Source organism: Chiloscyllium punctatum, chromosome 12 (genome assembly GCF_047496795.1).
Source record: "Chiloscyllium punctatum isolate Juve2018m chromosome 12, sChiPun1.3, whole genome shotgun sequence".
NCBI lineage: Eukaryota > Metazoa > Chordata > Chondrichthyes > Orectolobiformes > Hemiscylliidae > Chiloscyllium > Chiloscyllium punctatum.
In genome coordinates, this window is record NC_092750.1 from 30,137,143 (window position 1) to 30,161,748 (window position 24,606).

Sequence of the window (24,606 nt, forward strand, 5' to 3'; positions counted from 1 at the left end):
TAAGTGTATCCTTAAGCAAAACAAGCATTTAAACTGATGGTGAGTCATGTGTCCAGATACTGAATCTTCCAGGGATGACCCACAAACAGTGAGTGCCACATGACCGAATTGTTAATAAATAAGATAGTTTACGCAAACTTCCAGTTCGTGTCTTCTGCTAACTGACGAGGACTGAGTCCAGGTGGGAATTCCTTCTGTTTTGGGTGAAGCTACTCATGGATGTAAATGTTTTGGGGATAGTTCAAAGAATCTTTACCAGACTGATACCTGGATTGGGTGGGGGAGTTGTCTTATGAGGACAACTTGGATAAGTTCAGTGGAGTTCAGTGAGAGTGGGTTCGACTGAACCTTACAGGAACCGGAATGGCATTGACAGGGTAAATAGGGAGAGGATGGTTTCTATTGAAAATAATCTACCCCTGTTTAAAAATCCGGAGTGGCCTCTTTAAAACAGTGTGTCGAGATTTCTCTCTCGCTCTCTCTCGGAGGGTCCTCAGTCTCTTTGAAACTTTGTCCCTGAGCAGGCGGCGAAGCGGAGCCCTTGAGTAAAGACAGAGGTAGATTCCATTTCAGGACAGGAAGTGAAAGGTTATCCAGGGTAGGCAGGCATGTGGGTTTGAGATTACAAACAGAACAGCTGAGTAGGCTCAAGGGGCTGAACGGCCCTTTCCTCCTCATCGATGTGTTCAGAGGGTCACCCCCTGTGAAATTTCTTAAAATGTTGAAAGCTGTTCTTGGGTAGTGTGGGAAGAGGGGAATTCCTGCCCTGTGTATTTCGTACCAAATTCCTTGCTGTGTAATGATTCTATATTGACACCTTACATTGTGAAAGATTGGAACAGACAGGTGAGTTTGCATTTTGTAACATACCGACTCTGAGCTCTTTGCCAAAAACAGTCCTTTCGCCGAGTGCAGAGCAGTTCCATCGCCCATAACGGAACTGAAATTGACACTCATTGATTCCCATCTGAGCCCCTTCTCCAATGACGATGATGGCATCGGGGCGACTCTGACAGATTGCCCGCTGACGAGGTGCCAGGCCCGGTATCTTACTGCAGATAATGTTCGCTCCCAGGGCCACTACCGAAGAGAATCCACTGTGGGAAGTCCAGGCAGATATTAGGATAGAGAAAGAGAGCAAACACCGTCACTAATTATTAACCCCAAACACGGAATTTGCTGCTTAAATATAATTGAGTCATTCTAAAGTCATATCTAGCTGTTTCCCGAGAAGGCTGTACAGTTTCTTGCTGTAATAATCTCCTCATTTTCATGGTTCAGCCACATCCAGCGAGACACTCAGCAAACTGGGCCTAACTCTATTGAAAAATTGGAGTTTGAGCGAGCCCAATTCTCCAGCGCAAGGATCAGGACTTTGGGAAATTCCCCTTCCATCAATAGATTGTCAGTCTTAATGTCTGGATTCAAACACATTAGCCCAAAAGACAAACGCTGAACATTTGCGAGTTTAGGGTATGCCCACGAGATGTCCAGAAATAGCCCCAGAATATTCCAAGGATTGTGGAAGGTATGAAACACAAATATAAGCCTTCTCAATTTAGTATTAAATAGTGCAAACACAGATAAAGTACATATCTCACTAACTGCTAAACAGTCCCACATTAACTAAACATGGAACTGTTGTCGAAAGTAAACGGAGTTTATTTTAATATTTAAACTCTCCCCTGATATGAACCGGTTTCATTAAACATATCCACCTCTCGGTGTAGGAGCTGATGTATTATCAAACTTGTTATTATATTCAATTGAATGATAACCCCGGGCTAATAGTGACTGCTTCATAAATTAGAACAGTTCTAACATTCGGTTTCATACATTAACATCCCTAAGAAAGAAGCACCCTTTAATCTCTCGATCTTCATGACGCTGATACCTGAACTATACGTGCATATTGTGAAGTGAACTGCTCCGTGTGAACTGACCAGTCAGGTACCACACGTAGTGCAGTCGGGGTTAATTCAGCAAGGTAGTTCTATCCCATTTGGCTGTGGTGATCGACCTACCGTCCAGGCTGCAGGGCACGACTGTGCAAAGCCCAGCTCTCCCATTGTGCTGATTGTTAACTCCCGTCTCCATATCAAAGCATGGAGAATCCAAACAGCCCCCAGTGTCAAAAAAGGAGCCGCGTTCCCTGCAACACTTTGTGCATTACACTCTCTCGGAAGCCCTTTCCTCAGCAACGCGTCCAATTGCATTATTATTCACATTCAATCACAATAAGATCTGTTTTATGAGCTAGGTGATGGAGTAATTTGGGTAAGTCCCGAGGCATTTGGTGTATTTGAGTCCGAATTGACAACTCGGTAAACGCACAATGCCATTATCAGTTAATTTTCCAGTCCCAGACCGGACAGTGAAATAGTCGCTTCCAAACGTAAGCGCTTGGTGGTTTGATTCACACAGTTCTGTTCCTATCCGTTCAAAGTGGAAAAACTTTTCCCCCAATCGGTGGGAACTGGCGTGCACTGGGGCGAACACAACCTGTGCTTCTCAGTGTTGTGAAGCTAAGCAGCAGCACGGCGGATTTTTGTTATTACAGACACAAAAACATAATCAGATCGTCAGCGCTTGCACTGAGACAGATTGGCAGGTCTAGGCACGGCAATCTTTTGCCACTTACCCTATTTTAAGATACACGATTCCCACACAGAGGAAAATGTGGAAGAGCCAGCGCCGCGTTTTTCGGTTCATGTTTAAGATTGTGTGGTGACTGCAATTCTTCTCGTCTGCTTGTTAATCAGAGTTCCAGGCAGAAACAAGTCCAAGGTACTGAGAGAACAACTGACCCTAGTGATCTCAGCTCCCGTGCACCCACATTCAAACCAGCGTGTATGGTAAATCCCAGTGGAGAATCGATATCCTGCACTTTTTTTTTGTTACAGATTATCCATCATCTGTATGCGTGTCACACGTATGGAGATTGCAATGGGAGGCTAGGTTGAAGATCGCACAGGGTCCAGGCATTCCCACAATGAGAGCTGGATCTTCTCCCAGGTTCTATATATCTATCGAATCTATTTGGGCGTGTTCGTTTGGGAAAACGCAGCAGACCCACTAAATACCTTTGCAGTGCACACACACACACACACACACACACACCTTTTATTCTGGGGAGGGGGGGGGGAGGGGGGTTGCTAACGAAGAGCGTGCGGAATTCTCTCTGAATGATATAACAACTTCCCATTTTAAACAATGAATGCGGAGTCGATTGCATTTTCTCGGGATCACTCGGTGCCAGGGACCGCGGTATGATTTCGGCACCTCAATCTGCACACTATCTTTTGATACTCTCAGCGCTACAAGCAGATTTGCTCCGTGATAAAGATATTTCCCTCCCTCCTTCCCCACCACCGTTTCTCTCTCGGTCTCTGGGTCCCCTGCAGTTTCTTATACAGCAGGCAGTGCATTGTGAGGCAGTTATCTCGATAGATTTTTTTTTTCGCAGTTAAGCACACATTGTCCACTTGGCACATGAGATTGTGAGGTGTGTGCCGCGAGGAAGTGGAGATCCTGCCAATGAGAGGTTTATAGAGCGGACGCGCTCAGACTGTGCTATGGAAAGGGAGCTGAGGCACTTTAGTGATTGAACCGGCCGACCGCGCCGCCCTCTGACTGACTACTGGTGCGGTCCTTTCCACTTGTTAGATTTTTCAAGTCTCCTGCCTCCCCTCCCCCTTCACCTCGATTCACAGTCTGAGTTTGGCGGAAGAAATTGCCCTTCTATATTTGCCCGGTCACTATGCGATCCTGCTGGGCTAATTGGCTCGCTCAGTTCTCTGGTCTCGAAACTGCCATTCCAGAAACAATTTCGAGGGTGTCAAATGTAGACATTCAGAGTCACTAACTGTCCTGAATAGGAAAGAGTGGGACTGCTCAACTAAATCCGAGAGAACTTGCTGTTAATAATCACGGGTGGGGGGTGGGGGGAGGAATATCCTCATACTTGGTCTGTTTTCTAATTGAGAAATTCGGCCATCGGGCTGTAAGGATTTAAAAGGAGACATTGATCAATATCTATAAAAATATAATGCACCGTTTATTTAAGTAGAATGGTTTAAAATCGACTAAGCGGCAATGACCCATTATGAAAGATAATTTGGTGTACACCATACTTTAGAAAAACGCTTCCCCCTAACGCTTCATGTCAGTCACACAGGCACCTATTCCAGTTCTGAAGGAGAGCGATACCAGATCCGAAATGTAAGCTCTGTTTCTCTCTCCGCAGATGCTGCCAGACCTACTAAGCTCCTCCAGCATTGTCTGGGTTCGTTTCAGATTTCCAGCACCCGCAGTATTTTGCCTCTATTCAGACAATGATCTTGCAACCGAATAGGATAGGTGCAAGTGATATCTGACAGGCGGGTTTAGAACGAGTGACGTCCGTTTCGGGCGTGAATTGTTATACTTGCCTATGTTACAAAGCAAGAATCCGAAGATCTGCTGGAGACAAAAAAAAATCAACCCAAAATAAAATAGTACTCCAAGGGATATAGCAGTGATAAAATCCGAACGGGAAGTTGCTTGCGCTGGTTTTCGTTTGCAATAAATTCTCATTTAACTAAATTCAATTAAAGCTTACCGCGATATTATAACTTGAATAACTCACGACCAGAATATATTTAAATGCTCTACTAGGCAGATAACCTTAAATCAGGAACGGTGAAGTAACGTTGAGATAAGTGAACTATCTAATTCCATTTCTATCGTGTCATTATTTTGGTGCCCAACATAACTGTAAATGTGTTTCCATAACTGAGTTTGAGGAACAGCTGGAAATAGGAGTTTTGCCCAATTATGGACATCTGCCTTCAAATTAGGAAATTGTCTATTCATACTGCTAATGAATGATGGTGTCCAGTTTGGTCATTGCCACTGGTTGCCTGATGCAGGCTGCCTTTTAACAGCCTCGTTCATGGTTCTTTGGTGAAAGTATTCATCTCGTTGACATTTCCTTGTCTAAGCCTTTGGGGGTAGAGTAGGACTTATTCCATTTGACCTGATGGTAATTAAGAATTCAAGCACATTTTAAAGTAAACTTTGTGTATCACATTAATTTCCAGTCAAAGTAATCATTTATTAACCATATGCAATAACATGTGAATAAGACATGTTGGAGTGAATATTCTGAAAACGTGTGTAATTTGAAGAATTGCTGATTCAAGCAGCAAGTGCAATTTAGAAAACTAGTACAAGCAGAATTTGATGCTGGTATACATTATAACAGAGTTGGCTAGAATATGGGATTAGTGGATGAAGTTAGTAGACCAAGCTTTAATAGCCTGGAAACGAATAGTGTTGGATAATACAATGTGTGGTTAATGCAGAACAAGTAAAATATAGAAAGGGATAAAGTAGGATTTGTAAAGAGCTACTTTAAAGATATAGTAGATTCTAAACACTATTGTTTTACTTTATGGTTGTAATTCTCCTGCAGAGTTGGTTTAAGAAATGTATCTGTGAAGTATCTAATCTCTTGCCTTCATGGATGTCCTCAGTGTAAACTCTTGTGGTCACAAAAAATGCACCCATAGATTTGTTTACATCTTTCTAATACCAACAGATCTTTCACCTACAAATGTATATTAATCCACCAATGAAGCAGCCATTGCCATTACAATAAGAGACTGTGCAGGACTACAAAATTCAACCAAGACAGCAAATAAATAAATGAACAGGTAGGAGTGAATTACCACTGATTCTGGAAGCCAATTAACAGAGAACAGGGACTGCCTATGCATTGAACTTACCTGTTGTAGAATTTGAAGCACTTTGGAGAATAAACTGCTGGGTAAGAATGATTGTTTGTGTGCCTAGAGTAAGACCATTTCATGTTCATTGTACAGATCTTAGTTTCGGAATAACAATATTCTTATTGTTAGAGTGCAGGTTGGAGTTTTTGGTTCCTTGTGGCATAAAGAAAATTCAATATTGAATTTATAAAGAATCAAAATCATCTTAGTACCTTTTTAACTTGATTTTGTACCACACTGAAGTTACATGCCAGTCTGTGCCAAGGTCAAGTGATATGAGATAAATTGCACTTCATTGCAGAGTCAGTTTAGGACCTTACTGCAGAATATGCTGCCAAATTTGCATAACAGACATTTTAAACCACCTTTGATAGTACAACAGTGATTTGGTACTTCGGTAAAGAATGAGTATAGAATAAGATAGGCAGTTCAGTACAATTTTTAATTATTCAAGGATATATTTGTCTTATGTGAATGTGTAAACAAACATAAGGTTATTGTATTTTAGTATATGAAGTTAATGAAGCATTAAGATTAGCAGAATTGAAGATATGTATTACAATAATACAGAATTATACAGTAGAGTGAAGGCACTATAAGGTTTACAACAGAAACCATGCATTTCGGCATAGGATTAGTGTACAGTGCCCTCCTAAGGATTAATTTGAAAAGTCACATAATTAACAGAATTGACTTCAGAGAAATTGCTTTAAATGTTTATTGAAAGTTAGTTGTCTCCAAATATGTATGTCCATAATTCCATTTGTACCGATAAATCAGATTAAACATGGAATATGCGAATTCAGGATGGATTAAGAAATAAAAGAATAAATTCCATAGACACTAAACAATGTGAAAAATGAAAGAAATTAACTGTTGAGAAGGAAGTTAGTATCTGTTTCACTCGTTCATCAGGACACTTCAGGATTGTAAGCCACAGGGGCTGAAGGAAGAATGGGTTAGTGGCTTGATCAGTAAAACTACAAGAAGAGTATTACATATAAAATAAACAATGAAAGTCAGTTTAAGGAGTTTAGATATTTTAAGTGTTGATTGTTGCCATTTAATGGAGTACAGAAGACAATAATAATTTCTATCTGCATTCAGTTTCCCGTTAGCTACAATTAGAGTTCTAGAGATGTACAGGACAGAAATAGACCCTTCAGTTCAACTCATCCATGCGGACCAGATATCCCAACCCAATCTAGTTCCACCGGACAGCATCCAGCCCATATCCCTCCAAACCCTTCCTGTTCATATATCTATCCAAATGCCTTTTAAATGTTACAAATATACCAGCCTCCACCACATCCTCCGGCAGCTCATTCTATACATTCCATTCCTCTCACCCTAAACCTATGCCCTCTAGTTTTAGACTTCCCCACCCAAGGGAAAAGACTGTATCTATTTACCCTATCTATGCCCCTCATGATTTTATAAACCTCTATAAGGTCACCCCTCAGCCTCTGACACTCCAGTGAAAACAGCCCCAGCCTATTCAACTTCTCCCTGAAGCTCAAATTCTCCAACCCTGGCAACATCCTTGTAAATCTTTGCTGAACCCTTTCAAGTTTCACAAAATAGAATTGCACACAATATTCTAAAAGAGGCCTAACCAACTCTTATACTCAACACTCTGACCAATAAAGAAAAGCATACCAAATGCCGCCTTCACTATCCTATCTACCTGTGACTCCACTTTCAAGGAACTATGAACCTGCATTTCAAGGTCACTTTGTTCAGTAACACTCCCTAGGATGTTTTCATCAAGTGTATAAGTCCTGCTAAGATTTGTTTTCTCAAAATGCAACACCATGCATTTATCTAAATTAGACTCCGTCTGCCACTCTCAGCCCATCTGATCAAGATCCTGGTGTAATTCGCTGTATACTACACCTCCAATTTTGGTGTCATCTGCAAACTTAGTAACTATACCTCCAATGTTCACATTTATATAATGAACAAAAAGCAGTGAACCCAGCACCGATCCTTGTGACACTCATGATCACAGGCCTCCAGTCTGAAAAACAACCCTCCACCACCACCCTCTGTCTTCTACCTTTGAGCTACTTCTGTGTCCAAATGACTAGTTCTCCCTGTGTTTCATGAGATCTAACCTTGCTAACCAATCTACCATGGGGAACCTTATCGAATGCCTTACTGAATTCCATATAGATCATGTCTCCTGCTCTACTCTCATCGATCCTCTTTGTTACTTCTTCAAAAAACTCAATCAAATTTGTGAGACATGATTTTCCTAATCAGTCCTTGCTTTTCCAAATACATGTACATCCTGTCCCTCAGGATTACCTCCAATAGCTTGCCCACCACTGACATCAGGCTTACTGGTCTTATTGCATGTGTCTCTTCAACACATCAGAAGCAGCAAACCCCCAGCCACTTCCTTGACAGAATCCAATTTTAACCCAGTCACAATTTAATGTACTTGTATCTTCAAGCAGTCTCAGAAGAGAATCCATTTTGAAAATTTGGTAAATTGCATCCTATGATTGGCCTCTATCTGAGCTAGAATTTCATCTGATATTATCTATTTCATGTGATAATACTACTGTGTTACAGGAATATTTTACTACATTTAAAATGCTTTATAAGTGTAAGTTGTTGAAGAATTGCAATGATTTTGAACATTGTCCTGCCAGTATTTGAATAACCAGTCTTTCAACTGGCTAGTCCTTGGTCCCTGACTAATCATCAAAAATAGACATGATTCAATCTTCAGGTCCGTTAACCATAATTTACCTTTGAAAATAATCTATGTTGGCATTCCTTATTCATTTCACATTCGGTGAAGTTAACCATTAATTTTGTCTCATGTTATCATTCCTAAAAGCTTTGCCAACACTGAGGTTAAACTAACTGACTCAGATTGTTGAGTTTAAAAAGGATTGGATGGTTATAGTCTGGGTCTCTGCACTTTCCAAAATGTCTGCCTCCATATACTCAGAAACATCCCAAACAGGCCTGATGATTTGTCAACTTTAAGCACAGCATCCTTTCTTAATCAATAGCTCCTCTATCAACTTTTAGCCCATCCAGGACCTCAGTTATCCTCACTTTCACCATGATTTAAGCACCCTTTTTTTCTTTGATTTGGCCAAATGCAAAATATTAATTTAATACCTCAGAGGACCGCTAATGCAGATAACTTAAAAAGTCATACCATCATGATATTCAAGGTAAGTGAATTAAATTTAAATGTATAACACATTATTTTACATCATGAATGGACATTCTTTTTGCATTAATTTAGAAAAACCACTTATCTTATGATCTGAAATGAGAAATATTGCGTGTTGTTATGGGAAACAAAATTATGTCCTGTCTGAAGCAATGGTAAATTTGTACAAAGAAGCTATATGGCTCGAGAATTCTGTCAAACTATAATTTGGAAAATTGTAGTTTATTAGACTGTGCAACAGAAATGGTGGATAGATCCCCAGAACCTGATCAGATGTACCCTAGAACTCTGTGGGAAGCGAGAGAAGTGATTGTTGGCCTCTTGCTGAGATATTTGTATCATCAATAGTCACAGGTGAGGTGCTGGAAGACTGGAGGTTGGCTAACGTGGTGCCACTGTTTAAGAAAGGTGGTAAGGACAAGCCAGGGATCTATAGACGAGTGAGCCTGACGTTGATGGTGGGCAAGTTGTTGGAGGGAATCCTGAGGGACAGGATGTTCATGTATTTGGAAAGGCAAGGACTGATTCGGGATAGTCAACATGGCTTTGTGCGTGGGAAATCATGTCTCATAAACTTAATTGACTTTTTTGAGGAAGTCACAAAGAGGATTTGATGAGGGCAGAGCAGTAGAAGTGATCTATATGGACTTCAGTAAGGCATTCGACAAGGTTCCCCATGGGAGACTGATTAGCAAGGTTAGATCTCACTGAATACAAAGAGTACTAGCCATTTGGATATAGAACTGGCTCAAAGGTGGTGGTGGAGGGTTGTTTTTCAGACTGGAGGCCTGGTACCAGCGGAGTGCCACAAGGATCGGTGGCACTTTTTGTCATTTACATAAATGATTTGGATGTGAGCATAAGAGGTACAGTTAGTAAGTTTGCAGATGACACCAAAATTGGAGGTGTAGTGGACAGTGAAGAGGGTTACCTCAGATTACAACAGGATCTGGACCAGATGGGCCAATGGGCTGAGAAGTGGCAGATGGAGTTTAATTCAGATAAATTCGAGGCGCTGCATTTTGGAAAAGCAAATCTTAGCAGGACTTATACACTTAACGGTAAGGTCCTAGGGAGTGTTGCTGAACATAGAGACCTTGGAGTGCAGGTTCATAGTTCCTTGAAAGTGGAGTCGCAGGTGGATAGGATAGTGAAGAAGGCATTTGGTATGCTTTCCTTTATTGGTCAGAGAATTGAGTACAGGAGTTGGGAGGTCATGTTGCAGCTGTACGGGACATTGGTTAGGCCACTGTTGGAATATTACATGCAATTCTGGTCTCCTTCCTATCGGAAGGATGTTGTGATACTTGAAAGGGTTCAGAAAAGATTGACAAGGATGTTGCCAGGGTTGGAGGATTTGAGCTATAGGGAGAAGCTGTACAGGCTGGGACTGTTTTCCCTGGAGCGTCAGAGGCTGAGAGATAACCTTATAGAGGTTTACAAAATTATGAGGGGCATGGATAGAATAAATAGGCAAAGTCTTTTCCCTGGGTCGGGGAGTCCAAAACTGGAAGGCATAAGTTTAGAGTGAGAGGGGAAAGATATAAAGGGGACCTACGGGGCAACTTATTCACACAGAGGCTGGTACATGTATGGAATGAACTGCCAGAGGAAGTGGTGGAGGCTGGTACAATTGCAACATTTAAGAGGCATTTGGATGGGTATATGAATAGGAAGGGTTTGGAGGGACATGCTGGCAGGTGGGACTAGATTGGGCTGGGATATCTGGTCGCCATGGACGGCTTGGACTGAAGGTTCTGTTTCCATGCTGTACATCTCTATGATGCTATAAAGTAACTGCTGTATAATGTGCATCAAAATAGGGAAGCTTTCCTGTTCCATAGATTTCACAAACTTGCATATTTCATGATGTATTCCCTTTGGGAATTAGTTTTATGAGGATTCTATGCATTCTGCACTCAATTTCACCATTCTCGCTCCAGCACCTATGCAATAAAACAGAATCATTATTATTCAAATTTGATTGTTCTAACTCTTGTTTTCAAAACAAGAGCAAATACCAAATGAAGTACTTAGTATTAATCAAGTGGAAGAGTACATAAAGTAATTATTGGTCTTAAATGACCTGTACCAGCCTTTACAAATTTACTAGTGCATATAAAAATGTTTTTTTGGAGCTCTCCAATTTCTATTGAGAGCATCTTTTGACATTACTTATTTAGGTTTTCCTTTTCTCCATGGGATAGATATTACTAGAAATGATATCTGTATATGTCAAAGAAAAATTGTCAGACAGTTTAAACCTTGAAGGGCGTTGAAACTCTCGAGAGGGTTCAGGGCAAGCAACAAGGATCATATCTAAGGGATCACAGCAAGTTAGCATCCATGAAGAGAGAGCCAGCTAGATGACTCTTTATCAGCTTCCAGCATCTGCAGCAATTTGTTCCTACAAGGATCATGTCTAAATTTAGGTCTCCTCAGAATCAACTTAGATTTCACTCAGAGGGTGGTACATGTATGGAATGAGCTGCCAGAGGATGTGGTGGAGTCTGGTACAATTGCAACATTTAAGAGGCATTTGGATGGGTATATGAATAGGAAGGGTTTGGAGGGATATGGGCAGGTGCTGGCAGATGGGACTAGATTGGGTTGGGATATCTGGTCGGCATGGATGGGTTGGACTGAAGGGTCTGTTTCCATGTTGTACATCTCTATGACTCTATAAATGAATGTATTTATTTTGGTGGGATGTAAGCTTTGAACATTGCATAATTGAAGCTTTTAAAATTATAGAGCATTTAGATGAGAATGGATAATCACAGTTAGACAAGTAAGCATGCTCACAACATTTAAGAGTAAAAAGTCAACTTAGGTGGGAGGAAAGAAATGTTGACAATGTTTCTGCCTCTAGGACAGGTTATCAACAGATGCGTTAAGTACAGATAAAAAGGAATGGGCTAATTCCTGAAGGAGGTTAGCAATCCAATTTTGAGAAGATTGAAACAGGTTAGTTAATTTCATTCAATTCAATGTTATTGTTAATTTAGAACTCTTAAACTTTTCTTAATTGGCTTTTTTGAACTGGACAAGGATTTTCCATCATTGTCTTGAAAGTTCCCATAGCAATTCACACAAAATATCAGAAGGGGCCAGTGCAAAGTTACATTATCTTCTGGTGGAGTGAACATTGAGGGACATTTTGCATAATTGTCTACATGTTTGTAAGTGATACACCTGTAATGGGAAACTGATATAACAATCCAAAATTAAATGAAGATTGAGCTATAGGTTTAAATTTCATAAATAACTTCATCGAATGGCTGATATCCTAACAATCTCAAATAGAAACAAAAAAAGCATATTACATATGATAGATTAACACAGAAGAAATTCCCAGCTCAGCGAACAGAACCACAACAACGAGCATTCGAGTTACAAATCTTCTCCCAAACTTTGAACAGAAGAAATCTGTGTGAACTTTGAAGTGAATAATTTCTATCACTGGGGAAAGGGTAATGGTAATGTAAATAAAATTAGCAGCACAACATTTCCCACCAAAGTTCAGGCTGGGCTGTTTCAGTGGAGATTTTGAAAGGAGTGGCACCTACTAAAAATAGCCTTATTAACTTAAGTAAATCAAGATCTTCATAGAGAGCAGCACAGTGACTCAGTGCTTGGCAGTGCTGCCTCACAGCACCAGGTTTCTACCCTCAGGTGATTGTCTGTGTGGAGTTTGAACATTCTTCCCATGTCTGTGTGGGTTCCCTCCGGGTGCTCCGGTTTCCTCCCACAGTCCAAAGATGTGTAGGTCAGGTGGATTGACCATGCTAAACTGTCCAGAGATATGAACATTAGGTGGATTAGCCATGGGAAATACGGGGATAGGGTGGGTGGTGGAGTTCTGGGTGGGATGCTGTTTCGAGGGTTAGCGTGGACTTGATAGGTTGAATGGCCTTCTTTTACAGTGTCGGGACTCTATGATATTCTATGATAAACACGGTAGGTCTTCACTTCAAGCTTCTCTGCTTAGCGTCATTTTGTTTTAAAACATTTTATTTTTAAGATCTGTTTTCTTGAATTACATTGGTATTTAGCAGTTAAAATATATTAACATTGCTGCCCCCACCCTCGCCTAACCTTGCAAAAATACTTCCCTCCTGCCCTGGCTTCCTCCCTTTAGCATTGTTTCCTTTTGACATTGCCTCCCTCAGGGTTTGTTCTTCTCAATGATCCCCCACCAGCCTGGCCTTGCGTTCCTCCCCCATTCCCCTCATCATTGAAGTCACTCCCTTCTCCTGCTTGCCATTCTGAGCTTGTACTGAAGGGTTTCACCTAACACCAGTAATTGGTCATTGTCAGGATGCTGCAGCTCCATGCACTGACTAACCTCTGCTACCTGGCCAAACTAAAATACGGGTGATTGTGTTTTTTTAAAGATGTTATACAGTTTTCATTTCTGTTATATTTAGTGACAATCTTTACTTTTGTAAGTTATATCAGCCTGGAATAGATAGTATCATCAAATTCATGTATGGTACAGAATCACAATTGTGTATTGCTTTTCCAGGCAAAGGAACTGAACTACTGGCTTTAACATTGATTCCTACGGTAAACTGTCATTCACGTAAAGTCATGGCAGCATTCCTGAAAATTATGACTTTAGTGAAAAGACTTTAAGTGAGGCACAAAAATAGAAATTGTAGCATCAGTGGAGAGAAATCAGAGTTAACGTTTCAGGTCCAGTGACTCTTCCTCAGACTTTAAGTGAAGACTGACTATAAAAACTAAATGCCTCAGAGGGGAAGGGATGTAGTGGTTGTAACAAGGTCAGCCTAGCGGACTTCATAGAATACAAGTTCCCTGATTGGGGCTGTTAATCTGTTCCAATGAGGGAGCCCTGGCTGATAAATATAAACAGGAATATCACACATTCTGGTTGCTCTGAGAGCTGCCTCTGAGGGAGCCGGATCAGTGGGGAAAGACTCTCCATTTTGTGTTAGGGAGGGGACTGACCTCTGTGTTTGCCTGGACAACAGTCAGTGTGTTGCTGCTGTTGGTTTTCTATGAAGGAGGAGAGTTTTCTTTTTTCTCTCCCCTTTGTTTCAGGTAGACTTCTTTGTTAATTTTGGTTTTCTTTATTGTCTGTTGCAGTTGTTTTTTTCCCTGGGTTTCTTTCTGTTTATTTCCTTTAAAAAAACACAGGAATGTCAGTCATCCTGGTCGCTCTGAGGGTTGGTTCTGAAGGAGCTGGATTAGTGTCAAGGACTCTCCATGTGTAAATAAAGGCTGACACAGTGACGGGATAGCGGCCTTTGTGGTGTTACTTCAAGGCCCACTGCCTGGTGTGGGAAGCATTTCAAAATTCAGTCCCCAATAATACAGAAGGGGAAACAATTGGGAAGATGAGGATGGATGAGAGCAAGAATGAAAGAAGACTAGAAAAGAGAAAGAGCAAAGTTTTAAAAAGAAAGAGAAGAATAATTTTTAAAAATGTTACTGAAAAAGCAATGAAGTTTAGCAAGTATTTTGCTTTGTTTGTTACAAAAGAAAGTGAAGTTTAAGAGATGTAATACCTGAGGTGGATGTGGAAATTTGGAGTAAAATAATTGCGGGAATAGGAATACCAGTCAGCCTTTACTGATCTGTAGCAGAGGTCTGTCTTCCGATCGGCTTTGGAGAGGGAATTCCAGATTTTCACCATCAGTTTGTGGAAAAAGGCACCTTGATTTCACTCTTATAAGACTTAGCTATCATTATGAAATTATGCCCCTGATCTAGATTTCTTCACCACAGAGAACAGGTTTTTAGCATCTACCCATTCATCGTTACCAAATTCAAGATCTCAGTTAGATCATCTATCAATCTTCCAAACTAAAACAAATACAAGCTGGGTGTATAAAACCTGTCCTCAAAATATAATCCTTTACTCCCCGGTGTCCATTCTGGTGAATCTGTGCTGCATCCTCTCAAAGGTCATTATACTCACTCTGAGGTAGGGTGCCCAAAGTCTAATGCAGTACACTGAAATGGTTTTGATCAAGACTCTGCATAATGGAAGCTCATGTTTCTCTTTATATTCCGGTACCCTTGAAAAGAAATTGTATTATTTTAACTCACTAAAAAGTGAACCATTTCCCCCACTTTGTGTCCAGTAAAACCTTGGAGGAAGGACAAAGCAAGCAGTTAAAGATCTGACAGGCTATGTGAATCCTAGCACATTGCTTGGGGATTTTATGGAGATCTTTTGAGTGAGGCCTGTATTCTTGCATGGAAAGGAACCATTTAAGATTCGATAGAAGGACAAGTTAGAAACATGAAGGAAAGTTGGGACATGGGACTCTTTCACCTGAACAGAAAACAGGTTTCAAAGGATCTTAAAAATGTTGATTTTTATGCAAGATGTCAGCAGCGCTGCCGAGGCCAGCAATTATTATCCATCCTTAATAAAAATTAACCACGTTGTTGTGGATTTGGAATCAAATGCAAACTTTGTTAATGTTATCTTTTACAACTGTCTGTTTAATTTATTGTAAAATCGAATAGCGTTGAAGCCATGTAATCTGTTCTAAATTCTCCTTTATAACAAAAGGGAAGTGGGGCCAGCAGGAGGTCATTGTACACATTGGAACGAATGATATCGAAAGGGAAAAGGATTGAGATTCTGAAGGAAGAATATAGAAAGTTATGCAGGAATTTAAAAAGGAGGTCCTCGAGGGTATTTAAAATTTGGATTACTCCTGGTGTTACAAGCTAATGAGGGTAGGAATAGGAAGGTAGAGCAGATGAATGCGTAGCAGAATAGATGGTGCAGGAGAGAAGGGTTCCCATTTTTGGATCATTGGAATTTCTTCTGGGATAGAAGTGCAAGAAGGACGGATTGCACCTGAATTGAAAGGGTCTAATGTACTGGCAGGGAGATTTGCGAGAGCTGCTCGGAAGGATTTAAACTAGTAGGTTGCAGACGTTGGACCCAGGGAAATAGTGAGGAAAAGGACCGAGTCAAACAGTCAGGGCAGGCAGGAACAAAGCAGAGAATAAGGTAGGACTAATAAATTAAGCTGTATTTATTTCAATACAAGAGGCCTTACAGGGAGGCCAGGTGCACCCAGGACACAGTTAGAAACATGGGACTGGGATATCATTGCAATTACAGAGATGTGGCTCAGGCATGGACAGGACTGGCAGCTTAATGTTCCAGGATGCAAATGCTATAGGAAGGATAGAAAGGGGGGCAATAGAGGAGGGAAGTGGTATTTTTGACAAGGGATAGCATTACTGCTGTACTCAGGTAGGATATTCCTAAGAATACATCTAGGGAAGTTATTTGGGTAGGACTGAGAAATAAGAAAGGGATGATCACCTAACTGGGATGTTATTATGGAGCCCGAGGGATGATCACCTTATTGGGATTGTATTATAGACACCCTAATAGTCAGCGGGAAATTGAGAAACAAATTTGTAAGGAGATTACAGTCATCTGCAAGAATATTAGGTTAGTTATGGTAGGGAATTTTAACTTTCCAAACATAGACTGGGACTGCCATAGGATTAAGGGTTTAGATGGAGAGGAATTTGTTAAGTGTGTACAAGAAAATTTTCCAATTCAGTATGTCGATGTACCTAATAGAGAAGGTGAAAAACTTGACCTATTCTTGGGAAGTAAGGCAGAGCAGGTGATTGAGGTATCAATGGGGGAGTACTTTGGGGCCAGTGACCATAATTCTATTAGTTTTAAAATAGTGATGGAAAAGGATAGACCAGATCTAAAAGTTGAAGTTCTAAATTGGAAGAAGGCTAATTTTGATGATATTAGACAAGAACTTTCAAAAGCTGATTGGGGGCAGATGTTTGCAGGTAAAGGGATGGCCAGAAAATAGGAAGCCTTCAGAAATGAGATAATGAGAGTCCACAGACAATATATTCCTGTTCGGGTGAAGAGAAAGGCTGGTAGGTATAGGGAAAGCTGGATGACTGAAGAAGTTGAGGGCTTGGTTAAGAAAAAGAAGGAAGTGTGTGTCAGGTATGGACAGGATAGATCGAGTGAATCCTTAGAAGAGTATAAAGGAAGTAGGAGTATAAGAGGGAAATGAGGAGAGCAAAAAGGGGACATGAGATAGCTTTGGCAAATAGGGTTTAGGAGAATCCAAAGGGTTTTTACAAATATATTAAGGACAAAAGGGTAACTAGGGAGAGAATAGGGTCCCTCAAGGATCAACACTGCGGCCTTTGTGTGGAGCCGCAGGAGATGGGGGAGATACTAACGAATATTTTGCATCAGTGTTTACTGTGGAGAAGGACGTGGAAGTTATAGAATGTGGGACACTAGATGGTGACATCTTAAAAAATGTACATATTACTGAGGAGGAGGTGCTGGATGTCTTGAAGCATATAAAAGTGGATAAATTCCCAAGGACCTGATCAGCTGTACCCTAGAACTCTGTGGGAAGCTAGAGAAGTGATTGCTGGGCCTCTTACTGAGATATTTATATCATCGATAGTCACAGGTAAGGTGCCAGAAGACTGGAGGTTGGTAATGTGGTGCCAGTATTTAAGAAGGGTGGTTAGGAAAAGCCAGGGAACTATAGACCGGTGAGCTTTACATCAGTGGTGGGCAAGATTTTGGAGGGAATGCTGATGGACAGGATGTATATGTATTTGGAAAGGCAAGGACTGATTAGGGATAGTCAACTTGACTTTGTGCATAGGAAATCAAAGAAGTAGCCATGGGCACCCTCATGGGCCCCAACTATACCTGTCTCTTCGTAAGATATGTGGAACAGTCCATCCTCCGCAGCTACAATGGCACCACCCCCCACCTTTTCCTCCGCTACATCGATGACTGTATCGGCACTGCCTCGTCCTCCCACGAGGAGATTGAACAGTTCATCCACTTTACCAACACCTTCCACCCCGACCTCAAATTCACCTGGACAGTCTCAGACTCCTCCTTCCCCTTCCGAGACCTTTCCATTGCTATCTTGGGCGACCGAATCAACACGGACATTTACTATAAACCGACCGACTCCCACAGCTACCTAGACTACACCTCCTCCCACCCTGCCCCCTGTTAAAACACTATCCCATATTCCCAATTCCTTCGTCTCCGCCGCATCTGCTCCCAGTAGGACCAGTTCCAACACCATACAACCCAGATGGCCTCCTTCTTCAAAGACCGCAATTTCCCTCCAAACGTGTTCGACGATGCCCTCCACCGCATCTCCTCTACTTCCCGCTCCTCCACCCTTGAGCCCTGCTCCTCCAGTCACCACCAGGACAGAACCCCACTGGTCCTCACCTACCACCCCACCAACCTCCATATACATCGTATCATCCGCCGTCATTTCTGCCACCTCCAAACGGACCCCACCACCAAGGATATATTTCCCTCCCCTCACCTATCAGCATTCCGAAAAGACCACTCCCTCCGTGACTCCCTCGTCAGGTCCACACCCCCTATCAACCCAACCTCCACTCCCGGCACCTTCCCCTGCAACCGCAAGAAATGCAAAACTTGCACCCACACCTCCGCCCTTACTCACCTCCAAGGCCCCAAGGGATCCGTCGATATCTGCCACAAATTCACCTGCACCTCCACATACATCATTTATTGCATCCGCTGCACCCGATGTGGCTTCCTCTATATTGGGAGACAGGCCGCCTACTTGCGGAACGTTTCAGAGAACACCTCTGGGACACCCGGACCAACCAACCCAACCACCCCGTGGCTCAACACTTCAACTCCCCCTCCCACTCCACCAAGGACATGCAGGACCTTGGACTCCTCCATCGCCAGACCATAGCAACACGATGGCTGGAGGAAGAGCGTCTCATCTTCCGCCTAGGAACCCACCAACCACAAGGGATGAACTCAGATTTCTCCAGTTTCCTCATTTTCCCTCCCCCCATCTTGTCTCAATCAAATCCCTTGAACTTAGCACCGCCTTCCTAACCTGCAATCTTCTTCCTGACCTCTCCGACCCCACCCCCACTCTGGCCTATCACCCTCACCTTAACCTCCTTCCACCTATTACATTTCCAACGCCCCTCCCCCAAGTCCCTCCTCCCTACCTTTTATCTTAGCCTGCTGGACACACTTTCCTCATTCCTGAAGAAGGGCTCATGCCCGAAACATCGATTCTCCTGCTCCTTGGATGCTGCCTGACTTGCTGTGCTTTTCCAGCAACACATTTTCAGCTCTGATCTCCAGCATCTGCAGTCCTCACTTTCTCCTCCGCATAGGAAGTCATGTCTCACTGATTTGATTGAGGTTTTTGAAGAAGTAACAATGAGGATTGATGAGGGACGAGTGGTGGATGTGATCTCTATGGACTTCAGTAAGGCGTTCAACGCGGCTCCTCATGGGAGATTGGTTAGCAAGGTTAGATCTCATGGAATACAGGGAGAACTAGCCATTTGGATGCAGGTTTGAAGTTGGAGACAGAGGGTGGTGGTTCCTTTTCAGACTGGAGGCCTGTGACCAGTGCAGTGCCACAGGATTGGTGCTGGGTCCATTACTTTTCATCATTTATACAAATGATTTGGATGTGAGCATAAGAGATATAGTTAGTAAGTTTGCAGATGACACCAAAATTGGAGGTGTAGTGGAGAGCAAAGAAGGTTACCTCAGAATACAATAGGATCTTGATTAGTTGGGCCAATGGACTGAGGAGTGGCAGATGGATTTTAATTTAGAGAAATGCAATGTGCTGCATTTTGGAAAAGCAAATCTTAGCAGGATTTATACACTTAATGGTAAGGTCCTAAGGAGTTTTGCTGAACAAAGAGAACTTGGAGTGCAGGTTCATAGCTCCGTAAAAGTAGAGCTGCAGGTAGATAGGATAGTGGAGAAGGCATTTGGTATGCTTTCCTTTATTGGTCAGGGTATTGAGTACAGGAGTTGAAAGGTCATGTTGCAGCTGTACAGGACATTGTTTAGGCCACCTTTGGAATATTCTGTGCAATTCTCATCTCCTTCCTATTGGAAAGATGTTGTGAAGTTGAAAGAGTTCAGTAAAGATTTACAAGGATGTTGCCAGGGTTGGAGGATTTGAGCTATAGGATGAGTCCGAAGAGGCTGAGGCTGGTTTCCCTGGAGCATTGGAGGCTGAGGGGTGACCTTATAGACATTTATAAAATCATGAGGGGCATGGATATGATAAATAGATAAGGTCTTTTCCCTGGGGTGAGGGAGTCCAGAACTAGAGGGCATAGGTTTAGGGTGAGAGGGGAAAGATATAAAAGGGACCTAAGGGCCAATGTTTTCACACCGATTATGGTGCGTGCATGGAATGAGCTGCCAGAGGATGTGGTGGAGGCTGGTACAATTACAGCATTTAAAAGGTATCTGGATGGGAATATGAATAGGAAGGGTTTAGAGGGAAATTGGCCAAGTGCTGTCAAATGGGACTAGAGTAGGTTAGGATATCTGGTTGGCATGGACGAATTGGACTGAAGGGTCTGTTTCCATGTTGTACATCTCTATGACTCTTAAGTCTCAGTGACTCAGTTGTTATGTGGACATTGAGGATCAGATTGATATGCTGGCGGGGAAGGTGTCAGTTGTTCACACTATAGCTAATAGTAAGAATACTTGTGCTTCCACTCTGTAGACTGTTAGTTTCTAAAACTCACAGGGAAACGTTTGAAATGTCAGATTTTACAGACTGTTGTACTTTAAACTGTCTATTTAATTCCAAGATAAGATGCAGTTAGACATCTAGACAATTGCTAAATCAAATTTTGACCTGGATATCCAGCCCATGATCATGTAGATAGATTTTCAGAAATTTTAAAAGTTAAATGGAGAAATGTTATAATCTAAATTTTATGTTGCTTGCAAAATTGGTCAATGTTATTTTAAGTTTGTTACAGTATAAGTCCTAAACTTAAAATCTTGTGTGAGTGTCTCTTTGGGAAAGAAATTCACTGGAAATTCAAATATCTTTTAAAATCATCAGTTTCTATGGATATCAGTGCATAAGCTGTTCACATTTTTTCTTCCGAAAGCATGCTGCCAATGTCAAGCTGGCTGGTAAAGATGACTGCTCAATGGTGATAGAGCTTTCTCAGCCAGGATACATCTACGTGTGTGTGTGTGTGTGTGTGTGATGTCATTCACAATAAATAACACCGTGGGGTCTATTTGCATGTGGTAACCCTATGCCCCTAGAGACTGTTAATTCACAGTAGCCTCAGATTTATCCAGTGTGTGCCTCTATACACATTTCTCCAAGAACTGTACCCTCTCCCTTTCCATTTCTTTCTTTGTGGTGGATTCCAAAATATCACCCTTTTCACTTAGCACAGTTTGTACTATTTTGCAATATCCATGCTTTGAAAATGTATAATTGGTTCAATTTGAGTAACTTTGTCAGGAAACACCCTGCTACTTGTTGACAATCCCTTCGATTTCTGAAGTCCATTAGATATAAGCTGCAAATCAAAACAAAATCCTGTCATAACTCTTTTTTTCATGTAATTTCATGCAAAGAGAGTCTCAGCCAAACAACTGATTCATCCTCCTTCTGTTTAAATATAGGATTATTGTCTTCATTTGCTGCTTTAAGAATTTCCTCAAGGTAATGTTGATGATCAGATAATACAGATACTTTCTGCTAGTCTGTTCATGAATTATTTTAATTTTTTTTCCCCAGTCAGCACAAACTTTGCTCAACTCCCCTCTCACAAGAGCAACAGTTTAATTATTATGAACTTTCAATTTACATTTCAGCACACAACTTCTTCCACAGTATTAGCGTCAGTTACAGCCACATCATTTGATTTTAAAGCATGACCTTCGTCTGTAGGAAAGTTTCATCTCACTGTTGCATTCTGCTTTGATACTTATGGCTTAGGGTCTGGCTGAAAGTTTAATTCAGGTGACTTCAATTCATTTCTAGCTAATTGTAATACTTTGTTGTCAATCTGAGACTTCAATGTTTCATTAATTTCAGTGGTCTGTAATGTCAATTCTGTAAGGTTTAAATTTGTATCAATTAGGAAAGAAAAAATAAAAGGAGGGCAAAAAAGAATGAGGAAAATAAGTTATCGAGGTGCATAGATCAAAATAGCAAAATGCTTTCAAAAGGCATCAAAAAGGAAAATTATGTGAATGGAAAAGTTAAATAATACCACAGGGAATGATGGAGAGATGGCAAATTAAATAATGATTTCACTTTGGTATTTACCTCATAGGTTTTTTTCTGTTTCTGGTGTTTTTAATTGTGGATTGAAATGGGAAAAAGACTGTTTTAAAACCTAAGAATTGCAGCAAGAATTGCTGCACCTTTTAAGGGCAAGGTATTGAAACTCATTCGAAGTGGTGTTTCCACTGCTGCTTTGTTCAACAAACGGGTAGGCTGGTCGCAGATGGGCTGGCACCAAGGCGTATGTACAAAGAGAGATTCAGCCAGCAACAAGTAACTGATTTGTGGAGTGGTGACCGCTTGTCTATGACAAAAGCCATTAGCCTGCCACCAACTATCTGGATGGCTCCTGGGTAGCTGAACACGTTGTGACTGTGAATGACGCTGGCAGAAGCACATTGGACTTCCAAAAAGGACAGTGGTGTAGCATTTAAAAATACCTGGAGCCTAGAAAAGATGAACAGAACAGTCCCAAGGAATAATAGACCAAGTCTACTTACCATCAGTCATAGTGAGAAATTTTAATAAAATTCTAAAGGATAGAATAGCAGAATTATCTACAAATATCAAGAAGAATTTGAATTTGAATTAGTTTTATTGTCATATGTACTCATAAGTACAGTGAAAAGTTTACAAATCACCACTTATGGTGCCACCTTAGGAGCAAAGATACCTAGGTGCAGATACTTAAAGATACTTAAGACACTTAAGTGAAGATTATTTTATATAAAACAGAAAAATTAAGAAATAAAAACTCCAGCATGGAAAAAAACAAAATAGCAAATTAAAGAAATATAAAGTATACAATTTACAGTTCTTCCATCCCAGTCCACACAGCTCTAATCCATACCAGATCTCACCTCAAGACAACACAGGGGCCTTCCTCCAATCTGTACAGACGGGCCTTCCTCCAGTCCACACACAGGCCTTCCTCCAGTCTGCACGCAGGGGCCTTCCTCCAGTCTGCACACAGGGACCTTCCTCCAGTCTGTACACAGAGGCCTTCCTCCAGCCTAGACACAGGGATCTTCCTCCAGTCTGCACACAGAGGCCTTCCTCCAGTCTGCACACAGGGATCTTCCTCCAGTCTGCACACAGAGGCCTTCCTCAAGTCTGCACACAGAGGCCTTCCTCCAGTCTGCACACAGGGACCTTCCTCCAGTCTTCATGCAGGGCCCTCCCTCCAGTCCTCATGCAGGGGCCTTCCTCTAGTCCACACACAAGGGCTTTACTCCAGTCCACACGCAGGGGCCTTCCTCCAGTCCACACGCAGGGGCCTTCCTCCAGTCTGCACACAGGGACCTTCCTCCAGTCTGCACACAGAGGCCTTCCTCCAGTCTGCACACAGGGATCTTCCTCCAGTCTGCACACAGAGGCCTTCCTCAAGTCTGCACACAGAGGCCTTCCTCCAGTCTGCACACAGGGATCTTCCTCCAGTCTGCACACAGAGGCCTTCCTCAAGTCTGCACACAGAGGCCTTCCTCCAGTCTGCACACAGGGATCTTCCTCCAGTCTGCACACAGAGGCCTTCCTCAAGTCTGCACACAGAGGCCTTCCTTCAGTCTGCACGCAGGGACCTTCCTCCAGTCTTCATGCAGGGCCCTCCCTCCAGTCCTCATGCAGGGGCCTTCCTCTAGTCCGCACACAAGGGCTTTACTCCAGTCCACACGCAGGGGCCTTCCTCCAATCAAACAGGCAGGGGCCTTCCTTTTCAGTCTTACATAGGGGCATTCTTCCAGTCCGCAGGCAGGGGCCTTCCTCCAGACCGCACAATGGGCCTTCCTCCAGACCGCACGCAGGGTCCTTCCTCCAGTCTACAGGCAGGGGCCTTCCTCCAGTCTACACGCAGGGGCCTTCCTCCAATCTGTACAAAGGGGCCTTCCTCCAGCCTGCACGCAGGGGCCTTCCTCCAATCTGTACAGAGGGCCCTTCCTCCAGTCTGAACACAGGGGCCTTCCTCCAGTGTGCACACAGGGGCCTTCCTCCAGTCCACACGCAGGGGCCTTCTTCCAATCTGTACAGAGGGGCCATCCTCCAGTCCGCACGCTGGGGCCTTCCTCCAGTCTGCACACAGTGGCCTTCCTCCAGCCTGTACACAGGGACCTTCCTCCAATCTGTACAGAAGGGCCTTCCTCCAGTCCGCACTCAAGGGCCTTCCTCCAGTCTGTACACAGGGGCCTTCCTCCACTTTATGTGCCGGTCGGTATAGATTCAAAAGGGTATATCTTGTTTAACCAACCATGTTGAATGTTTTGAGAAGATAGTAGAGAGAGTAAACATTGGCAGTGAAATAGCTGTAACCCCCTATCTGGCAAAGTTGAGCAGGTGAGAATGGGTGAACCGGTCTCCTCTGTTTAACCATTTGGTTGGTCACTACAAACGTTTAAGTTTTTTTCACAACTTTGTACTACTCCCTAATTAATTGTACAATTAATTATTTTTGCTGTGAACAGTATTTCAGTAATTAATCAACAAGGTTTCCTTGAGTCAAAATCAACATTTGTTTTCAACTGTGTTATGGCCAGTTGAG

The 24,606-nt window shown here is 42.3% G+C and overlaps 2 protein-coding genes across 4 annotated transcripts in view; one reads left to right on the forward strand and one right to left on the reverse strand.

Moving 5' to 3' along the window:
• The window catches only part of LOC140483745 (protein Wnt-7a), a 30,307-nt gene extending 27,241 nt beyond the window's left edge, over nucleotides 1-3,066 (reverse strand). The window contains exons 1-2 of one of the 2 annotated variants that reach the window (XM_072582235.1): nucleotides 2,642-3,066; nucleotides 871-1,097 (exon numbers count right to left, since the gene is read on the reverse strand). In XM_072582235.1, coding sequence (XP_072438336.1) covers nucleotides 871-1,097; nucleotides 2,642-2,712 — 298 coding nt within the window. In that variant the 5' untranslated portion in view covers nucleotides 2,713-3,066. Of the gene's footprint in view, nucleotides 1-870; nucleotides 1,098-2,024; nucleotides 2,120-2,641 lie in introns of those variants that run through there. The other variant, XM_072582237.1, reaches the window with a different exon arrangement.
• fbxw12 (F-box and WD repeat domain containing 12) overlaps nucleotides 2,925-24,606 on the forward strand; it is a 112,253-nt gene continuing 90,571 nt past the window's right edge. The window contains exon 1 of one of the 2 annotated variants that reach the window (XM_072582230.1): nucleotides 2,925-3,015. The gene's annotated coding sequence lies outside the window, so the exon portion shown is untranslated. The remainder of the gene's footprint in view (nucleotides 3,016-24,606) is intronic. The other variant, XM_072582234.1, reaches the window with a different exon arrangement.